At 36.9% G+C, this 25,687-nt stretch overlaps 1 protein-coding gene across 15 annotated transcripts in view; it reads left to right on the top strand.

Annotated features, from left to right (window-relative positions):
- The first annotated feature begins 5,589 nt into the window (after positions 1–5,589).
- LOC121856020 (probable phospholipid-transporting ATPase IIB) overlaps positions 5,590–25,687 on the top strand; it is a 28,744-nt gene continuing 8,646 nt past the window's right edge. Inside the window, exons 1-21 of one of the 15 annotated variants that reach the window (XM_042351257.1) lie at positions 5,590–5,674; positions 7,665–7,753; positions 9,933–10,039; positions 10,930–11,104; positions 11,840–11,984; positions 12,505–12,618; positions 13,071–13,241; positions 14,020–14,247; positions 14,825–15,010; positions 15,339–15,460; positions 15,771–15,993; positions 17,064–17,300; positions 18,075–18,236; positions 18,371–18,547; positions 19,225–19,395; positions 19,535–19,708; positions 20,174–20,275; positions 21,453–21,575; positions 22,527–22,747; positions 23,375–23,541; positions 24,884–25,084. In XM_042351257.1, coding sequence (XP_042207191.1) covers positions 9,997–10,039; positions 10,930–11,104; positions 11,840–11,984; positions 12,505–12,618; positions 13,071–13,241; positions 14,020–14,247; positions 14,825–15,010; positions 15,339–15,460; positions 15,771–15,993; positions 17,064–17,300; positions 18,075–18,236; positions 18,371–18,547; positions 19,225–19,395; positions 19,535–19,708; positions 20,174–20,275; positions 21,453–21,575; positions 22,527–22,747; positions 23,375–23,541; positions 24,884–25,084 — 3,142 coding nt within the window. In that variant the 5' untranslated portion in view covers positions 5,590–5,674; positions 7,665–7,753; positions 9,933–9,996. Of the gene's footprint in view, positions 5,675–5,956; positions 6,141–7,664; positions 7,754–7,855; positions 10,040–10,929; positions 11,105–11,839; positions 11,985–12,504; positions 12,619–13,070; positions 13,242–14,019; positions 14,248–14,824; positions 15,011–15,338; positions 15,461–15,770; positions 15,994–17,063; positions 17,301–18,074; positions 18,237–18,370; positions 18,548–19,224; positions 19,396–19,534; positions 19,709–20,173; positions 20,276–21,452; positions 21,576–22,526; positions 22,748–23,374; positions 23,542–24,883; positions 25,085–25,687 lie in introns of those variants that run through there. The other 14 variants (XM_042351260.1, XM_042351270.1, XM_042351264.1 and 11 more) reach the window with 14 other exon arrangements.

Below are 25,687 nucleotides of genomic sequence, written 5' to 3'. Positions count from 1 at the left end.
TGTCGTATCACATGGTATTAGTTTCTATTACTCGTGCCGTTGAATGTCGATGGAGTAGAATATCCTCCTCCTGAAGCTGTTGACCCGCAGTCTGCGGTTTTGACTTTTTTGAGGCCTCTTCCAGCATTTTCAGCAACATTGTGCTGATTAGCGCGTCTCTAATGCCTTTCAGTGGCTCGTCAGCAAATTACGTTCTGTACTCTAGTTGTATCTTGAAGTGCTTCAGCCAATCCTCCGCCTAGCTGGGTCAAGCAGGGTGACTGCAGCATGTCGGACAGTGTGCTTAGTATCCCCAAAGGTTTTGGAAAAAGTTGCGAAGGTCCAATAAATGTGAGAGTATGTTGTGTAAGAAAACCTCTGAGCTTCTACATTTTGTCACTGTTTTCAAGGTCTATCATGCAGAACACGTAATCTGGCGATAATATCCATTAGATTCCTACCAGCTAATGCCTGAGCCCACCTGGTATCGGTAAGTTTTTGCAGTTGGTTCCTAGGCTCACCTCCATACATTTCCTCAGAACATCCATCTCTGGTGCACTGTGGACCTGACGTGGAACACGTGGAAAGGACGCATGGCAAAAAAAAGCATTCAGCCTCAGGAACTGACTTCCAGTGTCAACTAGCTCCAGGTTAAGGCAGTGTGCATCCACGATACATAGAAAACATGTAGCTTCTGCCTTTGATTCGCTGCCACTTCAAAGTGTTTCCTCATGACCGCTGCCCCACCATAACCTTGACCAACGAGATTGGATCAATACTCTAGCCCATACCTTTCCAGGCAGTGGGTGATCTTTTCTTAGAGTGCTTCAGCATCTAAAAGTGTGGCTTGTTTGAATTCTCGGAAGCCTTTGCACGGCCTCATTATAATAGTACCTAACAACAGCTGTTCTTTTTTCTTTGGGTCTTTTGTTTCATCAGCAATAACAGAGAACACTTCGCTTTCATACTTATATTGTCACGTTAGTAGGTAGTAGGCAGCTACCAAACGAGGGGTACTACCGCCTGGGAAGATAATGTATTGTCTATTAGTGACCTGCTGCCATGTGGCATCACAGTGTGACCAAGTCTCAGGTTGCTGATCTGACTTTCTGCCTCATTTACACAATCGCAGGGTCTCAATTGTTTTATATTGACAACACAACATACATACAGTATATTGTTTCTCACTTCTTTTTTATATTTATGGCTCTTTATTATTACTACTACTACTACTACTACTACTACTACTACTACTACTACTACAGAGTTATTATAATTATTATTATCATTATTATTTTATTTTTTATTATAAATTTTAATTACTATGAATTATTATTATTATTATTACATTTTCGCCCCCCAGGCCCCAATGTGGATCAGTGACCTGTGCCCAGGTGGGCTAATCCCATAAAAAAATATATATAGATATTTGCCAAACATTCTAGAATTGCATTCTGTAATATATTGCTGGTATATTTAGCATTACCACTGGCCTTCATTTTTTCCCTACCACTGAATCATGCTTTGCAATCATTTCCAAAATTGATAACGTTTCCTTTGTTTAATTGCCATCTGTCACACATCTCACAACTTCTGGTGGAGGCACTGGGTTGTAATCAGCAGATTCGGTGGGGGGGGTGGCCACCCCTAACCCTGCAGTGATCACTCTTGCCCGGTATTTCTTCCATAACTGGCATTTCTTTTGCAGGCTTGCAGATCTGTGATTATCCACCTGTCTTTAATCCCTCTCCTTGTTTTACAGGGTGTACAATCATCTACTGTTGACTCAAGTTTCATGAAGTCTTTGCAATGATTCCTCTTGTCTGACTCCTTTTTAACAATTACATCCAGTTCGTTCTCTGTGGTTTGTCCCTCATGAGCTGATTGTATCCGTGGTTGAAGTCATGGCTATTTATATTTTCATTCGTTTTCTTTCACTCATTACAAAAATCAAGGTTAGGGAACTAAGTAATATTTGTTCCCGAATTTTCATTTGCGGAAGTTATTGACTAATTGGCTCATTGGTGCTTAGAATTTATTCATATAAATCATTCAATAATAAATAACTGTTCTCTGTATTTGAGTGGGCGCTGTGGTGGTGTAGTGGATCTACAGTACTGTAACACGTTACAAGCATTTTTCCTTCTTGTACACAATTGGCGTAAAGCCTGTAATTTTTTGTGGATGCATGTGTTCTTGTAGTCTCACAGAAAATTAAACCTCCTAACATCGGTAATATCTTTGGTGTCTAAAACTTAGAATTTCGCTCGAGTACAGCTGTGTGGATTTTGTCAGATTTAAGGTTGCCACCCAAGCACGTGACTACGTGTTATATATTTCCTACTTCAGTTCTAGGTGCAGCAGATTATGATTGTGGAGTATAATCAGTTTACTATCAAGTTATATAGCAATATTTTTGTAAAGGGATATTAGAAGATATAATTTTAAATGAGATATGAAAAAACATTAACAAAATAAGAAAACTGATTTAATCCACGCCAGCAACCTCTTGAAAACAGTCTAGCCAGAATGAGAAATACATAGCCAGAACTGGCGAACATGACACTTTTTGATAAATTTCTAACTAATGAATTTTTAATTAAGGGCGGAACGAAAGCTAATATTATGGTAAATTACCCCCTTCAGCCAGGCGCGTGTATGTGTGTTGTGTGTGATCTTGACAATAATACAGACTAAAATATACAATAAAACTAGAATTGACTAACAGCTGATAATGGAATTGCCACTAAAAGTTGGTCTTGGTTACGTGCTGATCTTCAATAACGTATTTGGTGCTACTATAACGTGCGATATATAAAGATACCTTTAGTCTATAAACCAAACCAACGAACCGATTCTAACCCTAAACTAAATACAGGGTTATCCATAAATTATTACCCTAAAACATTATGCTCTCATGCTCTAATCAGGGTAATCATTTATGTACGCCCTGTTGCAGGGTATTTTGCTTAGACTTACGTTATATTCTAAGTAGTACCCGTCTTTTAAACGCATAAAATGCGAAGAACGTTCACTATAATAAATTTTACCTTCTCAATTTGGTTAAGTCAGCCGTACTAAACTTTAACAATAACGTCGAATAGCAACAGGACTTTGATCTAAATTTTCTTCGTTTGTCAATACATTTCTTCTGATATTATCGCACGCAGGGTCACCTGAGCTAGACATCCCAGTTTATTTCGCTTGATGATTAAACACCCCAATGCTATATTGGGGATTGAGTTAGGTTAGCAGTAGGATGGTTGATATTCGTGTCATACCCACATTTATACATATTGTACAACCGTCAGTGAGACAAGACGTGCCCCGAAGGCGCTCCCGGTTTTAGCAGCCAGGCCGAGTCTGTTTGGCCCTGCCACTCCCCCTGCTATACCCCAACGCCCTACCAGCCTTACTACACCGGGATCTATTCAGCAAAACATTCTAGTGATTAGTGAACGATTGATTACGGAGCAGTGTTCCTATAGTGCACTTAGGAACTTTCTCAGCAAAGCATTCAAGTCATCAGTGCAATAAAAGTGATTATCATACAGTTGAATGGTGCACCCCAGGAAAAATCAGACAGTGGGCACTTTATCGGTCACCTTTAAAGTGCCAGTGGAGACCACCGCGGTGTTTACATATATCGTGAAAACTGTGTCGGCGACTAAGCACCAGGACAAAGACCCACGGTCTTTACGACTGCAAATTCAAACAGATGTCTACCAGTGTCAGTGGCCTCAAAGTGCCGTCAGTGACAACACTTCCGTCCGCCACAACGAATATCAACAGGTGTACCAATCACTTACTCCGACGCCTCTGTACCATCTAAAAGCGTGGAACGGTTATCCTGATGGCAGTGTTATCGCTGGACTCAAGTCACTGAACATATTCAGCGTAGCCGTGGACAAAGGCGTCGCACTAGCCGAACCGTAACCTCCACTAGGAAACCGGAAACCCACCCCTGACAGACCATACCACCACACTGAAGTTCCGCGGATATGGTATGATCTCCGGTCTTACTGCTATCCAACGTCACTCCCTAGCTAAGTTCGACGAGCTGGCAGCACTACAGTCAGGTCAGCGCCCAGACTATCGTTGCTATATGTGAGGCTTGGCAGAAATTGTGCCTGAAACGTGTCATATTGAGGATATCAACTCTTTTCATCACCTTCGTTTACATAGACGGAGGCGTTGCCCTTTCTGTCAAGATGACCTTCGCCCGTCAGCCTGTGTTCAAGTCCCAGCAGATGTGGGAAGCATTATGGTGCGTTCATGCCACGGTCACAGCATAACACTGCTTCCATCATAATCTGTTGGCATACCATCAGCCACTCACCCACCAGAGACACTCTTATCAATCATCTCATCACCCTCAGACCACCTCAGAGCTAGGTACCCATGTGCCAAGTTAGGCATTATGTGGGATTTTAATGATGACACCACTGATATCAGGACCAGCTATCACTATCTCAAGTTGTGACCTTCCCCACGGTCAAAATACCCTTGACCTTATCTTAACTGACTTAGCGGACCAGTACCAACCACCTCAACCAATGCCTCCTATCAGGTGTAGCACACACTTATCAGTGCTCTGGTCCCCAGCTGCCACTCCCACTCAAGTACAGAGACCCTACATCAAGACCTACAGGCCGATTACTGACTCTGCAGTGCGCCTCTTCGGGCAGTGGATAGTTCACCATCCCTGGACTGAAGTACTTAGCGTGGATGACGTGGAAACCAGGCACTAGTCGATCCATAGTTTACCATGATGAGATGTATCAAGGGAAACATGTATATGGAGCAAGTAACAAGATCACTAGATTACAAGATGTTGTAACCGCTAGATTAAGGTTAGGATATAAGTACCTCTGGCAGTATGTTCCTCAAGCAGATGTAAACAAACTAAATGTAAAGTGTGTGGCATTATAATACTCAACCTCGTCCTGTTACTGGTCAGAAGATAGAACCTTTTAGGACAGGTCCAAGCACACGTGTGTGAAATGGCACAACACTTCATCTCTAATGGCAAGATAGCCGACATATTAAGATTGTATCCACTTTTTGCACTTAGTAACTATATCAGTTCTCATGTACAGAACCAAATCGCAATGTGCTTGAATACCTCCCACGAAATGTGAATAACAAAGTGTGAGGCCAGACATACTGCCTCACGCCTGTTCTCACGCATTTGTGAATAAGTTACCCCTTTATGTATAGAACTAAACAAATAATGTAAAATGAAATATTGTGTAACTTTCGGTGCCATAATATCCTGACAACCGGGTTAATTATTATGACCCTTGTAAACCCTACTTGTAATCCTTTGCGCGCTACCGCTCACAGGATGGTGTGGGTGCAATAAATGCCGCTGCTGAAAATCAACCTCAGTTTCCTGCACCCGAGCTCCTCAGAGTGTTTTACAACATTCATACTTCCCAAGCTCACCTATGCCTCCCCACCTGGTCTTCCTCCCTAAATGCCACACAACGTAAACACCTAGAAAAGTGCAAACCATTAATTATTATTATTATTATTATATAAAGAAATAATTTAAGAGTAAAGGACAAAACAATTCACAATCTGGCTATAATTTCTCGCCAGGTTGGAGTTGGCAACATTGTTAGGTTTGTTTACATCGTAACGTAAGATAATATTACTGCCAACAGCTCACCATTACCACCATACTTTACGGGTATGACCTTACCCTATCTGTCCTTAAGCATTCGTAGATATATATATATTTATCAAAATTACATTCTGTTCATAACTAATTAGACTTTAGGATTGTTATATTAAAAGTCAGTAAGTAGGAAAATTAATTTATCAAAAATGACGTTGCTGATTAGTCACCTTGTAGTGTTTTGATCCACTAATTTATATTATTATGTTTTAGTTGTATCTCTTAAGCTTTTATTTGATAGTTGATATGATACAGTATTAGAATTGATAGCCTTTTAATGTTATTTGTATCTAGTGTCCTGAAACTTAGACAAAATGTGAAGGCAAGATATACTGGGTTAAGGTGTATTGGTAATAGTTAAGAACAAGTGTCCGGGTTATCCAACTACCAAACAAACAAAAACTATGAAGAAGAAAACTTATTTCTTAATTCAAGAATAAAGCAGATTTGGTGAAGGAATAGTACTTTCCATATTCAGGTTTTTGCCCTTGTTTTTCCCATACCTGAAGACACTGCCACCCTCCTGCTTCACAATGGTGCCATATTTATACAACACCGTTGAGAAATGCTTTGTAGTTACAGAACACTTCCCAGCACACGACCAGTTGAATGTCCTACCTTCCTTTACCTAACTTATCCTAAAATACCTGACCTAACTTAAAATGATAATAACAATTTACGTCCAGCCATCCTAGGATAGTTAGGTTAGAGAGGTTTTGTTGGCTCATATTATGTACAATAAATCGTGATATAATTTATCATAATAACATTCACTCCAAATGTTTTGTATTAAAACGATGACAATACTGCTGCAGGGAAGATGTGTTCTTATTTATCACCTGACTAATAATAATTATTACAAAAATCCTAAATCGACTATTATTAGTCATTTTTGGCATATGATTTAGAATAATTTATCATCATCTTTACAAAAGGTGTCTGAAGTTGTTGCTGCAGCTGTTGTTTCTTTGAGAGTATGTAAAAGAATGGCATTATTAATGTCTATAGAATGTTTGGACTCTTGCTTACATAAAGAAAGATGGTGTCTTTCTCGTGTAGGCAGGTGGCAATCTTTATTCATGAGAAAACTAGGGAAAACCTGATTATGGAAAGTGCTATTACTCAACCCACTTTGCTTTATTCATGAGGTAAGAAATAGTTTTCTTCTATAGATATTTTTTATTAGGTAGTTGACTAGCCTGGACCCTTGTTATCAGCTATTACCGGCTAAAGTTGGTGTTTAGCATCTAGGTATAATGCAACAGGATCTTTATCAATGTGTTTTTTAATGTATAGAATGCATCTCTGGTGGAGGACAAAAGAAAATATGAGTGATCTTGTCAAACTAAAATCAGAGGATAGGAGCAGTGCATCAGGAGTGTACCTGTCTCTTGTCTCAGGGTCAATCTCAAGTCAAATACTATACAGGTATTATAAGGATATTTTTCAGTGTGACGTTACTGAACACTCCAGGTTTTCTTCGGGTACTCCAGTGTCCTCCTGTACTCACATTGGACCCATGAAGGGCAAACTCAAAAAGCCACAAGTTTCTTTCCCAAGACAAAAAAGATAAATGAAGCATAAAAGAATAAATGCTAATGCTAAACATTTAGTTTCACATGTTTACTACACTCAAAGGTTTGTGTAGTGTCCTTTCTTAAATGGTATAACACCAGTTTCTAATTATATACACTCCTCGTGTAGACAATTATAACTTTATTTTCATTAAGTCACATTTGTTTTTATTATGCCTCTCCCAGACTTATCGTATTTTCTTTGCATTAAAACAAACCTATCATTGATCATTGAAGATCCCATTGAAAAATACAAAGCAATAAAGCACCACTCCTTTCCATAACCATGTGATCACTGTATTACAACAGACAGGTAATGTGTGATGAATTATAATAATTAGCTAGTTAAAGTAAAATAGAATAAAGTAGAGCTTTATGTGTTCATAAGATGTGACTAAAGGTGTGGGGAACCATTGCCATTATTACAGTACGTACATATATACCGTATACGTACTCAGATTCTCAGCACATCCCACAGGATCTCCATTGACATCTTCACCTGAGTTTTCACATACAGGTATTTTAAATTTCATAAGAAATTTTCAGTTATTTTTTCTAGTGTATCAGTTTTTAACAAATATAATACTGAACAGTATTACAATATGATTCTCATAGAAAGTCTTAGAAATATATATTTTTTTTGTTTAAATAGCATTTTCTGCTATTATTCCAGCACTTGTTATTACTGTACTGAATCAATGACAAGTGCAGATAAATATTATGAAGCTTCAATGTGACAAGATGGCATCCTAATACCTGTACCTGTACAGTAGTACAATGATTATGGTAGGTCTTTAGTGTTACATCTATTAGTGCTCAAGGGTTCTTTATTTAATCATTACATAATACAATATGGTATTATATTTTTCAGCTGCAAAGCAAAGTAGTTTATGTTAACCACCAACTTATATTTGTTCAGTTAATTTATATAACAACAGAAATGGTATTTACAACAGCAAGAGCTATTTATAAAAGATCATCTTTGAGAATCATAATTTATACTGTACCCAGCACAGTACAGGTACAGTACTATACTGTATATAGAAACCTGAGAAGAGAAAATATATATCTACAACAAACAAGAGTTTTCTTGTGGTCGTGGTACAGTATATGAAATATATGTGTGAAAACTCAACATAAATTGTCATCCAACATCAGAGTATTAATCCTGTGAATAAACAAAATAAATATCAAAAGTTTTGAAGAAAATTCCAGGCAATAATGTGACAGCAATTCTAGACACCTTTACTTCAAAAATAATATTTTAAATCCCCAGAGGAAGGACAACAGATCGTGTGTTGATGATCGGGTCAGAAAGAACAGGCCATAAGAGAGTTGATGACATAGACTAACATAAGCTAATGATATTACAAAAGGTTTTGATTCAGATAAGTTTGTTTGCTTAATGTCAAATTTAACCATTTATCTAACAGGCCAAGTCTGAAGAATTTTTTAAGTTTTACATGATTTATGGAGCTGAGAAGACAAATCTGAAACACTCTTGTCTAATTATGTTATGTACAATCACCCACAAAAGTTCTGTCACCTCTCCTCCTGAACCGTGAACCCCGAGATTCAGACGCATAAATCCGAATCATTTACGGGCAGAATAATGCATGAGTGACTACTGTTTTGGGTTCACGAGTCTGAATCTCGGGGTTTGTGATTCAGGAGGAGAGGCGACAGGACTTTTGTGGGTGACTGTACAGTACTACATATACTAGTACAAGGGGTATACTGTAAATGCATAATTTCCCAAAATCCATCTATTTTCCAAATATTTATACACAGTATATTGTACTGTACTTACATAAATAAGGTAAAAGTGTAATGGGTTATATTTAGAATTAAGATAACTGATCATTGTAGCACCTGTATGCAGAACATTCAGTTCGTGATGGTGTATAGTAGTACAGTATGTATACAGTACAGTATTAATTTTTATCAGAAGTGCAAATACAGTAAGAAAATTTGAAGTAAGCTTAAAGTTATCATGTTACTCCAAAGTGTTGTGTTTTCTTTGCCACAGTGGCACTGAACCTTTTCCATGTTCATATTAAGCAGGTGACATAAACCAACAACAGGTAAATGATCTTGATAAATTTAGGTTATGATCATGAATAGTGTACTGTATATTGTACAGGTACTGGATCAGTAAATTGGGATCACCTAAAGAATGTACCTCTCAGCTTTATTTCCTTTTAAGATTAACCATATTAACTCTACGCTAACTTAACCTAGTCTAACCTAATCCTCACAGATAGTATCAGGGTGTTTAATCATCAAGTCAAAGAAGTTGAGTGCTAATCCTCAAATGATTCATAAATTGTTGTTAATGGTGAAGGAGAACTACTGAAGCATCTTTCAGGGATGGCTATATACTGTACAACTGTTAATGAATATATTGCAGTTGTGTTTTTATTGGAAAAGAATACAGAGACCATTGCCGCTGTTATGTTTTATTAACAATACTGTGCATGGTTACAGGTGGCTTATGGTCTCTTAGTTAGCTTAAACACCTAATTATTGTCAGCATGACTAAGCAGGTGCAGTTATGCAACAGTTTATGGGTGGTTCACTGTAGCACCAAGTAGGAAATAGAATTTTTATATTATCTGGTTTATCTTTTGTTAGTGTGGAAGAGTTAGATAAAACATTTCCTGAAAGTGGTGATAAAATGAAAGCTCTCTTGACAGATATTGAAGTTGGTGAAGCCAGAGAACATCTGAGCCACTCATCAAGCCTGAGGCCATTCTAATTATGGCGGTAATGACCTGTAATGTACAACACTGTGGCATGAAGAGTGAGCTTAAAATTCAGCTGTCGTGGATAAAGTTTTGTTAAAAGCGGGTTTGATATAAGCGGTTGACAGCGAGGAAACTGAACTGATACTGTAATACCTACTTAGTTTGTTTGTTTACAGACCAGTGTTCATAATGCTAACAACTGTTTCACTTTAAATAAAGAGTGCGTGTGCATCCTTGTTACTGACAAACATCTCTTTACGTGCTTTATTGTATTATCAGAGTGTTGTGTTGCACCAAGTGGTAGTGACAGGCATCTTTCATTCCACTTTAAATGAAGAATGGCTGCACTACCAGAGTTGTTCTCCTGGTGGCTGAAGATTGACTTCATTTTTTACTCAATCTTTTCACTTTTGTAATTTATTTATTGTACATGTGTATCAATAATGCTCAGATATATTAGTATTGCTGTACTAAGCTGTTGTAATAACTTGAATTGAAATATTCGTAACAAATTAAGAATATGCCAGTTGAAAAATAGAATTCTAGTTTCTGAAATCATACTAAATTTTAAAGTCAGCAACAACAGTCTTTTGAGTTAATTACCATAAGATTACAGACCATAACATCATCTGCTGGAGTTAGGTAACATGGCATGATTTTGATAATAAATAAAAATGTTGGGGTTTGCTTTGGTATATAAGGTACAGTACTGTACTTTAGACAAGCTTTGCAGAGTGTTAGGTTGTGTGTGGTTTGAGCTTTGGTATGTAATGGCTGCTTGTACTGTACTGACAATCATTAATATACTGTACGTACATGTCAGAGTTCTTCTTTACTTGTCTTTATATAATAATACAGTACAGTACAATATACATAATGCATAGATAATTATTTACAATTCTGTATATATATTTAGATACTGTACTTTTAAATTTATTTTTTTCAGAAGGTCATCCATCAAGAAGAAGCATAATGATGCATGCTTCTGCTGATGGAGATTTTGAAGCAGATGAATCCCAGTATCTCCTCTCAGACACAGACGCAGACACCCGCACAATCAACATGACGGGAGCACAAAGGCTTTGTTGTCTCTCATTTTGCATACGAAACTTTTTTGCACGGTAAGTATTGTACTGTAACGGTCAGCATACTTTTAACTCCTTCAAGTCCAGGCTAGTACAGTACTGCACTTGCATACCATACCCAGTGAAAATTCTGGATTTGAGAATATTTTAAAGTATTCATTTTATGGAGACAGATATGTGAGGAAAAACACCAAACATATAGAATAGACAGAGTCATTACCAAAGTTTATTTAAAATTTTGTCTTGGTGGAGTATGTCGGGGTAATAGAGGATAAAGATAGTGATAAGATATATAAAACTACAATACAATAGTCATAATTAAGTATTTTGTACTTATATGAGAGGGTTTTATGAATGATTTTGTGAGAATGTACCAAGATCATGACAATTGTTGTTTTGTTTGCGTCACTATATTGTATAAATTGGTCATATGTAGTCAGATATAATGCTTCAGAGGCAATATCATATAACTCAGTGTGAAAATATGTAGTTGGACAGTGAACGAATTGAAATCATCCAAAATAAAATGTATTGAAGAATGTGTCAGTTAGAGTATGTAGCCAACCACCAGGAGGGTCAGTAGTGTAGGGAGGGACACAGACACAGTATTTACATGCTTTAATTGCTTCTCTTCTCTAGTATGAATAAACACTGAAATTGTTCTTGTGTCATATACTGTTATCATATTGTAGTCTTTGGCCCTTTGTTAGGTTAACTGAAGTCTGTCTTGTGCCATTTACTGAAACTCATTGATCTTTACTCTTAAATCAGGTTATGTGACAGCATGGTGAATTGCTGCATGCGTCGTCGCCAGTTGTCGGCGAGATCAGTTAGAATTGGTTACCCCACAACAGAGAAGTTCCCTCCTAATGTCATCCGTAATCAAAAGTTCAATTTCTTCACCTTTATCCCACTGGTAAGTACTGTCAGTAAATTATTAAATATCTGACAATATCAAGTGATTTTTGAAGAAAGGCATGCTGCTGATGGTGATGTTATACTGTATTGTGTGAAGAAGCAACAGGGGTAAACCAGATTTGGGGTCTTGTGGAAGGAGAGTACCATGACAAAGCACATTTGTTATGCTCTAAGAATGAATTAAGCAAATTTGTCTGTGTACTTAGTCTTATACTGTACTGTACAGTAGCATTAAGAATATATTTCAATACAGTACAGTAGTTGGTGTTCACATATGATAAGTCAGTACAGTAGTTATCACACCAAATAACAGTACAGTATGTGTCTTTGAATCAACTCAAATGTGATATGAACCTGTGAAAATTTGGATTTACTCATTTTAAATTATTTTGTGCCGTGTATGATCAGACAGTATTGTACAGTACAGGTTTTACCTCCTCATTATATTAGTAGTGAATACCATCTGTGTTTTGTCTGTTGTACAGTATAGTCTTATAACAAGTTATTATCCTCTCCAGGTTCTCTTTGAACAGTTCAAGTTGTTCTTGAATTTGTATTTTCTCGTGATGGCCACGTCTCAGTTCATCCCAGAGCTCCGCATTGGGTATTTGTATACATACTGGGGCCCATTGGTAAGTATTTAATATAATATTGTACTAATGTACTTATCTTTATATCACATTACTTTCAAACAACAATAGTTTGGAAATAACAGCATTTATAACAAATTATATACTGTACTGTACATAGCTGACAGAATGCTCAGTAATATGTTCATCAGCCTTTTTGTATTGTGTACAGTACATTGAAAACCTATATAATTGAAATAAAATGAGAAGCATTTCAGAGCAAAGAGATTGTCAGATTATGGAGCCTGATCACTACTCAGTGCTCAGGTAAATGGGTTGCCCTAACCTGATACAGCATAATAAGTTTTTATAAAGAAAGAGAGTAACTAAAGAGAAGATAAGATATAAGAAAAGTACTGTACTGTGCAAGTTGATAATAAGTAATTTATTAAAACACTAAGAAGTAGGGACTTAGGTAATAGGTGCTACAAGGCTGTACGTCCATTTGATTCCAGGGTTTTGTCATACTGGTGACAATGATCCGTGAAGCCGTAGATGATGTGCGAAGACGTCAACGAGACAATGAAGTAAATCAGCAAAAATACAAGAAGTTGACGCCCCACGGGGGACCACGGACAGTGACCAGCGCCAACATTAAAGTTGGCGACTTAATATTTGTGGAGAAAGTAAGATAATCCTCCAGCTCAGTCCACAACTCAACTGCATTCATCCCACCTCCAAAACACAGTTTACTCCCCACTTTTCATTTCTCTTATTTTATACAGGAGTGCTTGATTTACAAAACCTTGATTTTTGAAAATTCGCTAATACCTGTACAAAATTTTTTTCCAGCACTTCAGTATTTCTAAGCCACATTGGAGCATTGAAGTGATATTTATATATATTTTTTTTATTTATAAGTAAAATTAAACCATTGAAGTGATATATCCACAACCTTTATACTTTCTTACAAAAATAAACATTGTGGCAACCGGCACTCAGTCGCGAATTATGAATATTTGACCACAAAATTAAAAAAAGAGGTAGTAATAAAGGTACCGGCGAATTTAAGAATGTGAATTATCGCGACTCCACTATAAAATCAGAGTATCAGTTACATGGGTATTAGTTCTCTGTGCCTAAAAAATTTCTTACAAGATTTATTCCTTATACTGTACTGTGGAGAGATAATATTCTGATATACAGAGAGGTAGTCAGCCTTAAAGGATAGTCATATATACTTGAAGTAACTGAGGAGGAAATTTTGAGCTGACTTACTTTGATCAACTAAATCCTATGAGTCAGTAATGTCACCCCTTAGTTTGCTATCATGTTTAGGTATACTCTAGCTTAACTAGCACCTGTGATCAAACTCAATCCCACACAACATAGTTTTTAGGGTTGTGCATTTACTTCTATGTTGTGACCGGCTCATACATACTGTAATGCTTTAACTCGCCACAGGACCAGCGTGTGCCTGCTGACATGGTATTCCTACGAACAACTGAAACCAATGGTGCCTGCTTCATCCGCACAGACCAGCTCGATGGCGAGACCGACTGGAAATTGCGGCTGACCGTCCCTTTTATACAGAAACTGGACACAAATGAGGAATTGTTTCAGATGGATGCTACTGTGTATGCAGAGAAGCCCCAGAAGGATATACATAATTTCATTGGTACAATTACTAAGGTAAGATTTTCATGAGCTAATGTTTGTTAAGTGCAGTACAGAGGTGGTGTGTTATAGAAAGAAATATGGGTATCCCAGTGTCATGAGGGATGCGTAAGGAGGATTTGAGGAGGGATTGAAGGATTTGCTTGTATGAATCTCATCAGTGAGGGATTGATGGAGATTTAAGAAATTATTTAATTGTAGAAAATGGCATATGAAAAATAATGGAAAACTAGGAGTATGACTGCATTTATTGATTATGAAAATGATTTAGAGTGATTTTGTATTGTATAATACCTGTATGTTGTGAATAAATATCAGTATGGCATGTAATGAAAGTTGTTTACAACTGAAAAAATTCTTGAAGATATGTTACAGCAAACAGTAGTTTTAGATACTGATTTCTAACAATGCTAATCATATCAGAAATAATACATATGCATGATGATCTTTTGAGCTAAAGAAACATAAAATGTTTCAGTCATTTTTATATGTTCACTTTACAATGAATTTAATTTTATAATGCTATCTGTTTGTCAGATATGAGGATGGAATGCTGATTGATTGATGGTAATCAAATATTTTTTCATCATAGCATGACACAGAGACAGAAGAATCTTTGAGTGTGGAGAACACTGTTTGGGCCGGGACGGTAGTGGCATCAGGGAGGCTTCTAGGCCTGGTGATATACACAGGAGCAGAGACGCGCTCTGTCATGAACAACGCTGCACCAAGGTCTAAGGTCGGCCTGCTGGATCTAGAAATCAACAACCTCACGAAGGTAAACATTTCAGTGCCTCTGCTAATTTACTCTTAAATATACAGTATTTGACAAAGATATGTTTAGATACTGTGGGATTACTAATTTACTTAAACCTACCATAATCAGACCCAACACATAGATGAAGATTTTAAACGGCTTGTCAGACCAACATTCCTACAGAACCTACATTTCATTCATATTGCCTATTCAATCTGAAACCCTATTCAGAAATAACACAAGTTCAGGTTTAGCTAAAGTTTATTTTTTTTGGGGGGGGGGCAATATGCTTGGTATCAACAGTATTATTTTTACATTTATTCACATGTTAATATCTCTGGTTTAACAGCTTTTGTTTGTGGCGGTGCTGGGTTTGACCATAGTGATGATGTGCCTGAAGGGGTTTGGTGGACCATGGTATCGATACTTCTTCAGGTTTATGCTGCTCTTCTCCTACATTATACCAATCAGGTAAGAATTTTGTTTGGATTTTCTAACAGATTCAGAATCAGAATTTTTTTTACCAATACAATATATCAGTCCCGGTACAGATGTACTGTAGGCGTAAAGAAAATGGGAACTCCAATTTAAAGATAATGCTATCATGGAAACTCAAGTAATGTGTGTACTGTACATTGTTTTTGTAAGACATTATCTTTACAGAGAACTTTGAAATTATTGTCTGTGATAAGTTTTTCAAATGGAGTTCTATTTTGTATGTGAACATATACAACACATAACCACTTAATTTGTTGACTTGACTTATTGTATTCCACATCAGTTTGCGAGTGAACTTGGATGTAGGAAAAGCCTTCTATTCCTGGGTGATCCAACGCGACCAGGAAATGCAAGGAACTGTGGTACGTTCAACTACCATTCCAGAGGAGCTTGGACGCATCACATATTTACTCACTGACAAGACTGGCACGCTCACACAGAATGAAATGGTGTTTAAAATTCTGCATCTCGGAACTGTGGCCTATGGGACAGATACATTTGATGAGGTAAACATTCTTAGTATTTTTCTCGAGCCTTTTTCACGCTTTTACCCCTTGGGTACAAGGGGTCTTTCTGTGCTGAATAAAATCATCTGGCATTAGCCAAATAAAGTAGTAAGAGGATGCCCAGTAGTCAAGGGGCTAATGTGGAGTGACCAGAGTCAAGTGCAAAGATATTTATTTCCCTTCATTTGGTGTCATGGATTCAATGTTGCTGTTATAAAATACTGTATGTATTTTTTTTTTGCTATAGTACAGTCCTCCCCTTCCTCAATAAGATTCCAAGTACTGTGCAGTTAAGTGGATCCTCTATGCAACCCAGCCTCACCCATCATGCTTAAACATGTGCTAGTGTTGATCAAATCTGGACCTAAAATAGCTAACACTTGGTGCTGTCACACCATTCTCTTGCAGTTTATTACAACAGTTCAGTACTCTTACTTTAAAGTTATTAGTTGTTACTGTTTTTTTATACTCTTTTTATCTTCAATTTGAGACTGTGATGCTGATTGGGGCAGCCATCTCCTAACTCTTAATTTTTTTAGTGTAATGTTCTTTAAATGCTTATTAACTTTTATATTAATAAATTTTACCTGTCTGTAGTATAAACTAGACAATTGTAGGTGTTCTAGCCTCTCTTGGTAAGTATTAACCCCTTGTGTACGGTGTCGCCTCTGAGCCGAATAAAATTGTCTTGCGTTAGCCATATGTTAAAAGGGCATCACCTTAATGAAAGGGTTAAGTTTTATTCTTTTTCATTTGACCTGTAGGTGTCATGCTTTCCTTCACTCCATCAATGGGAAAGTATTAATTATATGTCATAAATTAGGTTTAGTTTAGTCAAGTCAAGTAAGTTTTTTTTTTTTTTTTTGAGATCAAGTGAGTGTTTATGTTGTTAAACCTGAGTGGGAATTAGAATTGATGTTGTGTCTCACTAACTACCAACCAGTAGTTTGTCAGTATCATGCCATTGCCCACAAGAAGTACAGTACAGTACAATTTCTGTAATTTAGATTTTTAAGATGAAAACCCCTTGGAATAATTTGCAATATTTACTTAGAATTACATTTTTTCAGGTTTCAACCCATGTGAAGACATTCTTTTGTAAAGATGGAAGTGGAACAGGAAATACCTCCACCCCTACACGCATGAGAAAGACCGTAGTGACACGTGTGGGGGAGGCCGTAAAGGCTCTAGCACTGTGCCATAATGTAACACCAGTATATGAGGAAGGTGTGAACTTGGCTGTTGAGGAGTCAGAAGACATTCAGACTGTGCACAGCGTCGTCTACCAAGCGTCTAGTCCTGATGAGGTATGTAGATATTTATTGAAATTTTAAACCTAAATTTTATTTTTTCAGATGTTAGGTGGTATATTTTATGTGTTTAAAGGAAGATAAACAAAACTTATGCTGACTAACCTATCTTGTGTACAGTACATGGAGAAGTTAACATTCATTATCATTATTTATAGAGATGTATCATTAGTTAAGACATACTTTATCTGCCTTCTATAACACTGTTTTGATGTAATAAATATTTAGGTTATTTAATTATTTTGTTAATTTACTGAGTACAGTACAGTACTGTATTTCCATAACAACTATTTTCATGGACCTCACTAAAAATTTTGTTTGTCAAAGCCAAACTAACAAGCAATTCTTTTTAGGTTACTGCACGTACAGTATGTTGAGAAATGAATAAAATCAAAATTGTCAAGGTCTGGACAAATTTAGTATTTAATTTTTCTATGAAACTACCTTTTCTTTTGGAATTAGAAATTATTGTGTACTGTACTGTACTATACTACTTCAGAACATTACATTTAGAATAACAAAAAACACTAAAAATTACTTACAGTGAGTAAATAGGATTGCAAAATGAATAAAAGAGTCATAAGGACAAGTAATTACCAAAAATAAATATTTTGACCCCAGATTCTTAAAATAAGTTTGTTGAAGAGTACAGGATGTACAGCAGTAGAATAGATACTGGTAGAGATAATAGTTATTATTAAAGATGAATGGGAAGCTGTAAAATGAAGCCAAAATTATATTTAAAGAATTACATTAACAAGTGTTCTGTAGGTTTCTCTGGTGCGGTGGACAGAGAGTGTAGGCTTGCCATTGGTTCATCGAGATCTGACGACCCTGACCCTGCGCCCGCCAACGGGTAAACTGCTCACTTACACTGTCCTGCAGATCTTCCCTTTCACCTCAGAGACCAAAAGAATGGGCATTATTGTCAAGGTAAAGAGAATAAAGCAAAGGCATTTCTTCTTCACTTTTTAAAAAAAAAATTTTATTTGTATAATTTTCAAATTTTTGTGAGACAGTAGGTGTCTTCCATTTATTTAATATATTTCTGTGGTTTGTGTTTCAAGGAGGAATCAACAGGTCAGATAGTTTTGTACATGAAGGGAGCTGACACAGTGATGTCATCCATGGTTGAGTATAATGACTGGCTGGAAGAGGAATGCATCAACCTGGCTCAGAAGGGACTTCGTACCTTGGTGGTGGCTCGTAAGGTCCTCACTCCAGAGCAGTACACACATTTCGAGGTATGGCAGTTCCCCCAAGCTATATTACACATCATATTTATGTAAGGCTAGATTTAAATGCCATATTGTACAAGCACATTTTGACTGCAGTTGCACCACAAGGCACAAAGTATCTTATTTGCATAATCGGTATGTTTATGCCTTATATTGTGGACACATTATGAGGTAAGCCAAATAACACCATAATACAAAACTTATCCTATTTATGTGAGGGTAAATATTAATCTTTTATTGCTTATATATATACACTACAGTACAGTACACTAATTAAGGCCTCTGTGTTTAAATTTAACTTTTTCAAATGAACTTACTGTATAGGTATTGTAATTTTTTATCTGTTAAGTTAGGCTCAGAGTTGCTATCCTATTAGAGGATTTTCATTTTCATACTTGCTTAAAGCTTTTTCTGTTCCACAATATTGACTTAATGCTCTAATAGTTTCATATTAATTTCATGACTCTTTCCATGTTTCATATATTATTTTCATCATGATCTATTGTTTCATATTTTATTACAATGTGCATGTCATGTTTTGTATCATTATCTTCATACTCTGCTGATACATACCATCTGAATTACTTCTGTTATGCTGTATACTGTAGTTCCTCCATATTCTTAATATACCATTTTGTTCTTATCATTTTGTAATGACACTCCATGTTGTTTCCATAATACAGCAACGATATTCAGCAGCCAAACTGAGCGTGACAGAGAGAACGAGTCGGATAGCGGCTGTTATTGAGAGCCTGGAATGCGACTTGGAACTTTTGTGCCTCACGGGAGTCGAGGACAAACTACAAACAAATGTCAAACAAACCTTGGAACTGATGAGAAATGCGGGAATTAAGGTAACTACGACAATATTTGGGTCTAGTTTAAAATTCCCAAGTGATGACTCTATCATGCCATAGGCATAATGTGACAAATTTAGTGAACATATAACTTTACATATCAAATTTAACTGTTAATCATGCTTCTTCTCTACAGATCTGGATGCTAACAGGGGATAAACTGGAAACTGCCACCTGCATAGCAAAGAGTTCTCGCCTTGTATCACCCAACCAGGGTCTCCACGTCATGGGTAACTTGTTGACCAGGCGAGAAGCTCATTTAGAACTTAACGCTCTCAGAAGAAAGAGTGATTCTGCCCTCGTTATTAAGGTATTGCAATATTAGATATCTTTTATTGGAACTTACAGTGTATTTCTTTTTTCTTTTTTTAATGCTAAAGAGTTTTTCATGCATTTGGAAGCTTGTGGAATAATTTACTACAAGTACCTGTATCAAAGATCAAGGAAGATAACAAAGTGCTTGAATGCCAACTGTACTTAAGAGTAAGACAGGTGCCTTTTAAGAGTAAGACAGATGCCTTTTATGTTGTTACAGTTATTTACTTTGTACATAAGGTGACTCGGTGAAAACAATGCAGAAAAATTTAAGAATATTAAGAGATTTATGTACTGTACAGTCTATCTCTTGTGGACGATACAGTTAATACAGTACAGTACAGTACAGTACAGAATATCATAAAACCTAAACTTAATAGAGTTGCTAATAAAAGCATGGAAATTGTATCTGAGAAAGGAATTAGATTTTCAAATACAGTCTTCTTGTACACCTTTGCAGGGTGATGCACTGGAGACTTGCCTCCAGTATTATGAACATGAGTTGATGGATCTTGCTGTGCAGTGTCCAGCAGTTGTTGTCTGTAGATGCTCACCAACACAGGTAATTCTTGGCTTTTCAGGTGTTTCAAAGTTCATTTAATATCCTGGGGTAAATTGCTTGTGCGATGGCAACAGCCCAAGTTGACCTGACCGGCTATCACTGGATTTGCTGCTGTTTTAGAGAGTACTGCATATTTATTTTTAGCCATATTTTTTATACCCGTGTTTTGAAAGGTTTAGACCACTGGTTCCCAACCTCAAGGTCGCGGGGTGTCCTCAATAGGGTCGCCAGGGACCCTCAGGAAATTTTTAAAATACGTATACTGTAGTACTTATCATAAAGTCATAAACAAATTTTTGCTTAACATTCAAGCTATATAATATATTATATGCCTGAGGATCACGACACCATGTTGTTGGGAAATTAAGGGTCGCAGCCAAAAAAGGTTGGGCACCACTGGTTTAGACAAATGTGAATTTAAGAAACTTTCTTATGTAAGCTTGTAGAAGAATGTTGATATACAGGCATACCCTCATTACGAAAGGGTTCTGTACATGAAAAACTATTATAAAACAAAGTACATTCCACAAACTCCCATTATAAACGCCAAGATATGTTCTTACAAAATAACTTCCACGGAATGACTAAAAATACCACAAAATGCTACAAAACATGTTTCTCATGAAAATTTTGTTATACACAATGATTACAAGCCAATAATAAACATCAACCAATCAATAAAAATACCATCATCATATCTGAGGGTTGGCAACCACTGTTTACCCATGGATGTTCAAGGGCAAGAGATGAAATTAATGAGAATGGATGCCCCAACCTTTCCTCATCAAAAGACTAATTACTAGGGAAGTAGAAAAAGTTGGGAACGAGCTATGGGAGGTAGAGGTCGCTCATACCTCACTCTGGTAAAGGACCAGCCCATCACCTAATAAGTGAAATACATTCAGTTCAGTATAATATAGTGTAGTATTGTATAATAATTTGACCTGTATTGATGAGAAACCAGATGAGATTGGAAATATAATGAAGCACTAAGCCAACATTGATAATGATTATATTAATGTAGTAATATATAATGATTAATATACAGTACTGTACTACATAAAATCTTAGGAAATATACTGTACAAGTAAAATATAAAATTCTGTACACAGAGGTACAATACCTGTATGTATAAAACAAAAACAGAAATTGGTTCAGCAGTTGTTCCCTGTTGCAGAAAGCAGCCGTGGTGCGCCTGATACAGCGGCACACAGGGAAGCGCACAGCAGCGGTGGGAGATGGTGGGAATGACGTATCTATGATTCAGGCTGCAGATGCTGGTATTGGTATAGTTGGCAAGGTAGGAAATTTTCCCCCAAGAGAACATATACAGTATATAGATAGTTTATTAGGTAATTTTAATGAAGTTTTGTTGGAGGTCTGTATTGTATTTACTTGACCCAAAAGGATTAAGTCAGGTTACAATACTGCAGTGTAATGAGTGAGAACTTAGATACCAGTTCAAACTACTGTATTATTCAGCTTAATAAAGATGATCTACAGTTAGATAAGGTAAGATGTATTGGAAGCCATATTGTAACCCACAAATTGTATGCTCGGTAATCAATTGCCTGTACAGTAACTGTTAATTGGCTTGTTAAGTTAGATTCACTGGAATAAACAAACTAGTGAGGTGTAGTGTTATTGATACACTGGGTGATAAAGGATAAACATTAAGCTAGTGTGAATATCACAAGAAAATGGAGGCAGAAAGATTGATGGAAACACTACATTTAAATATAGCAAGTGTTTGCCACGAAAGATGGGAATGGACAAGTATTTCAGAGCAAAACAAGATAAGAGAGGAAGAATAAGGAGGACAGAGATAGAATAGAGTGAGAAACGGAGGAACTTCATTTGAAACATTACCGGGATTTTTTTTTATGTGTCAAGAACTTAAAGCTTAACTGACAAATTGACATTTTAACTTCTTTTTTTTTTTCTTGTTTAATCCCCTCACCCTCCTCTTACTTGCAGAGTGGCTTGGGTGATGTAGTAAGCACTCTTTAGTAGGAGTTTGCATGTGAATCTTCTTGGTATCTTTAATATTAAATGAATGAATTATGTCCTGTATGATCATTAGTGCAAGTCATAATCTCTCCAAAGCTGGGAGGGGGGGGGGATGGTTGAATATAAAATATGAAAATACCAACAAAATAAGGTGACTAATAATTTTTTTTATGAGCTTGGGAAGTTGTACATTCATCTCCGTTTTTGTTTCAAATTGTGTGCACGATTCTGTCACCAACAGGAAGGGAAACAGGCCTCTTTGGCTGCAGACTTCAGTATTGAGCAGTTCCAACACATTGCGAGGCTCTGTCTCGTTCATGGTCGCAATTCATACAAGCGCTCAGCGGCTCTCTCTCAGTTCGTCATGCATCGTGGTCTCATCATCTCCACTATTCAGGCGATATTTTCATCGATCTTCTACTTTTCCAGCGTTGCACTGTATCAGGGGTTCCTCATGGTCGGGTGAGTTTGTTATTTGTTTATGTAAAAACAATGATGCCACAAGTTGTCCACACAATTTTTTGGGGGGCTATTCACAAAATATTGGATTGAGGGATTTCCTTTTGCTGAAACAATTTTTTTTTTTATGAATCTTTCTATAATTATACTATTCTACTTTTTATTCTCACATGACCTGAAAAAAATTTTCACGTCACCCCTGAATGTTTTGCATATTGGTGCATAAGATGTGCTTTATAAACCCTGGAGCCCTCATCTCTCACCTATACAAAGTAATGCAGTGGAAGTAGAATCTTTGTGTCAGGCATTACCACAACCATGAAGCAATAATCACATTTTTGTTATGAGAGTTAAAAACGTGTAAGAGTATTAAGGATTGACTAAGAAAAAAGTTATAAGAAAAAGATTAGATGTAGAAAAGTTACAAAGGTGAGGAATTAATTTATATGTTTATTAAAAGTGAAGCAATGGCCTTCCTGAGGGCAGTCAAATCAAATAAACATTAGAAAAATCATAGGATGGATCTAGTGTGAGTGATTACTCATAAACATCATGGAAACCAAATTTTTGTGTGGTCAAGTGATAGATGTTCAGTGAAGCTATTTCTGGATCTTATATAATTTTCACCAGATATGCAACCTTCTACACGAACTTCCCAGTGTTCTCTCTGGTCCTGGATCACGACGTATCTCCCAACATTGCTCTCACCTACCCTGAGTTATACAAGGATCTTACTAAAGGAAGATCATTGTCCTACAAGACTTTCTTCGTCTGGGTGCTCATTAGTATCTATCAAGGTAGGTCATATTCATATCTTTTACTGCAGTGTTACAGCCAGGGAATATCACTACTTATCTCTCTCTCTCAACTTATCTTATACAGAACAGAGGTCATGTATATCTTGATTTTGGTCTAAAAGAACTGTTTGTGGCAGTTATTGTAAGATTTCATTCTGGGAGCTTTGTTGGGCAATGTAGGTATTAATCATTCTAACTTAATCTATGACCATTTTGAATAGACAGCAGACAAAATCTCACTCTAGACTAAGGAGCAAGATTACATACTGGCACCTAATAAAGTAGTTTTTATATGGTATACAGTAGAACGTCGATATAACCCGAGATACGTTCCAAGAGAGGTCGCTTTAAACCGAATTCGCACTAATTCGGAGTGTTGGTTCAATGGAATAATGTAGTTTGGTACTTAAGAGAAACACAAAATACAAAAAAGACTGAGAGTCTAGCCAGATGCACCTCAGCCCATCTCCTAGAATAAACAAAACATTGTTTTTTGTTGTATTATGTCAAAACAAACACTCATAAATCAACACAGCCAAAATTAAGGGATGCAAAATGGTCTGTATACTAGCGATCAGCTGATGTGAGAGGGTGGTCACGTCACCCTCCACTCACCTCCCGTCTGACTCACCAAGCACTTTCACTTTCCTCTCAACTTAAGTTTTAATTACTTTATGCTATCTAAAATAGATTTTCACTCAACTTTAGCTAGGTAATTCATCCTCTGAAGATGCAGAGCCCAACTCGACCAGCTCATTATCCACATCACTGTTCAAATTGGCGCCCCACACTTGAAGCACCTTCCAGCACCTTGATTATCTGCTTCATTGTAATTGCTTGCCTTGATTTCTTGGTCTTTTGGGGTAGTTATTGATGTAGTGGCTGACCTCTTGGACATAGTGGTGATGGTTGATGCACGTGGTAGAAGGAGATAGTGTCATACAATATGTCCATTCACTAGAGCGTCAGTGCGAGAACTGAGGATGTGGGTGGGTGGCGGGCAGCTGTGTAGCGTGCAAATTTTAAAATAGTGTGTATTTCCATATGATGCACCAGAATGACTCGTGTAAAATAGGAAAGATTCGCTTTAAATTAATATTGTTCTTAATTGTGGGTGTTGCTTTAAATCAATAATTTTAAATTGAATCGCTTTAAATCAATGTTCTACTGTATTATAACTCGGAAACAATGTTACCCTGATGAATGCAGTAAACTTGTAGTGGAATTTTTCACTCAGAATATAGTACATATATTTGCCCCATGTAAGCCAGTTTATGTTAGCTTATGTTTGTTCATATACAGGGAATTAGCTTTGGCTACTAAAACCCATATTTCTCTATAGGCGGGGTGCTTATGTACGGTGCAATGCTGCTGTTTGAGGACGAGTTGATCCACGTTGTGAGCATCAGCTTTACGTCGCTCATCTTAACAGAGTTGCTCATGGTCGGTCTGACTGTGCGCACGTGGCATCCCCTCATGATTGTCGCACAGTTCCTCTCACTCGGCTTCTATCTGTTATCAATCATTTTTATGCATTACTTTGGTGAGTATATTTGTGTAAGTGGTACAATGTAGTGTACTGTACTCAGAGAATATTGACCAATAGCATTATTACAAAAGTTCTTCACCAAATTGTGAGACTAAACACTCTTGTGAAGGAATAGACAGCTTATATGAGGAGCACAGAACCAAATTAAGATAAACGCCAGTACTGTATGGCCGAAAATAATATGCATGATATCTTTCACTAGTATCAATTAAATCTGCACTATTAATGCTACAGTCTTGTCACTTGAATCACATTAATATCTTAACAGGTTCCAAAGTTATGGTAATTTGCAGGTTTGCAAACTGTAACTGCATTTTTCTTTGTTTTTCATTGAAGGCACTTGCCGTACTTTGGTTCTGTGCACCTCATATACAATCATCAGAAGCATTTAGTGGTTTTATTCAGTTCCTTTTAACATTCTATGAGTGGGCTTTAAATATAAAATCAGGGCCTCTTCCTTCAAACCATTGCCTGCTTGACACAACTTGGCTAGAATCAAGAGTCACTGTTCAATATGGTCATTTTTAATTGCTCAACTACTGTACCAGGGTTAGTAAGTACTGCTCACTAGGTTTTAGCTTGTACAACATAATTTTA

Source organism: Homarus americanus, unplaced genomic scaffold, assembly GCF_018991925.1.
Source record: "Homarus americanus isolate GMGI-L3 unplaced genomic scaffold, GMGI_Hamer_2.0 scaffold19117, whole genome shotgun sequence".
NCBI lineage: Eukaryota > Metazoa > Arthropoda > Malacostraca > Decapoda > Nephropidae > Homarus > Homarus americanus.
The sequence above is the reverse complement of the archived record's forward strand: the minus strand, read 5'-3'. Positions and strand labels throughout refer to the sequence as shown.